Below are 1,056 nucleotides of genomic sequence, written 5' to 3'. Positions count from 1 at the left end.
AGCCAAAGCACCTAAAATGCAGTGTAAAAATCAGAGTGCTTTGGAAGTAGCCTGAAGGTTAACATCAACGTATCCCATTCACTTCAGACGACGTTTTATGTTGATTCAACCGTTTTATGTTTCGAACGGTGTATTAGTCTAAGTGGGACAGACAGAGAGGCGCTTACCTTCGAAGTCTGATAAAATGCCCTCCAGGTGGTCGTTAACGGAGATATGGGACATCCTGACTGTGCGTCCTTTATCAACTCTTCCGGAGTTCACTGCAGCTCGATATAACGGGGTAAAAAAATTCAAATAATTATAGTTTATATTCAAATAAAAACGGTATTCCTTCCAAAGAAAATCCACTCGCATAACAGAAGAAAAAACCCCGGATCCACTGTATTGGAATAGAACTCTTTTTTTTCTGAATTCGGCTCACAACGGAGAGCGAGCGCACAACTGTTTGCTTCAGCATATGCCTCCTGCCTCCGTCCGTCTGTCGGTCTGTCTGCGTCAGGAGAGGGTTTGAGCGGGTCTCCGGCGATGCGCCTCCCCTCTGGTCTCCCCTGCGAGTGGAGACCTGCCCCCTGTAGTCTGCCCTACCCTGGATGGAGGGATGGATAGAGGGATAGGGAGAGAGGGAGAAGAGGGGCGGACCTCTGTCCTTCACCTAGCCCCTAGACATTGTAGGCAACACCTGGAATGGGGAGTCAGTAAAATGTCTCGCCTTGGCTGCCTTCCTTCACTTTCCCCGACGGACGACTGTGTTCTAATGATGCGGACGTTGACTCATAACCCGCACTCCGCACCGTTATATCCACGCGGCGAGCAGGTTGAGGGTCATGAAAAACTGTGTGGATGAAGGGCGGGTGGGTGCCGGGTTGGGTTGAATAAAGAGAAAACAATACCGTGAAAAATACAGAAATGTATAATTACTGTGCAATTCATATATTTATATAGGTTACATTGAGGTTTTCTTTCATTATTTTAGGCTATCTGGCATTACTGCATAAACCTAAACTTTAGGGCTTAACTGTACGTGCCAAACAGCCTATACATGCCAATCGCCAAATG

At 47.0% G+C, this 1,056-nt stretch overlaps 1 protein-coding gene across 1 annotated transcript in view; it reads right to left on the bottom strand.

The window, feature by feature from the left end:
* The window catches only part of LOC129831634 (uncharacterized protein KIAA1522-like), a 53,319-nt gene extending 52,591 nt beyond the window's left edge, over nt 1-728 (bottom strand). Inside the window, exon 1 of the mRNA XM_055894982.1 lies at nt 168-728. Within this exon, the coding sequence (XP_055750957.1) occupies nt 168-354 (187 nt within the window). The 5' untranslated portion in view covers nt 355-728. The remainder of the gene's footprint in view (nt 1-167) is intronic.
* Between the last annotated feature and the right edge of the window lie 328 nt (nt 729-1,056).

The sequence above is a fragment of the Salvelinus fontinalis genome, chromosome 2, assembly GCF_029448725.1.
Source record: "Salvelinus fontinalis isolate EN_2023a chromosome 2, ASM2944872v1, whole genome shotgun sequence".
NCBI lineage: Eukaryota > Metazoa > Chordata > Actinopteri > Salmoniformes > Salmonidae > Salvelinus > Salvelinus fontinalis.
Note: the sequence above shows the minus strand (reverse complement) of the source record. Positions and strands in the feature narration are given on the sequence as shown.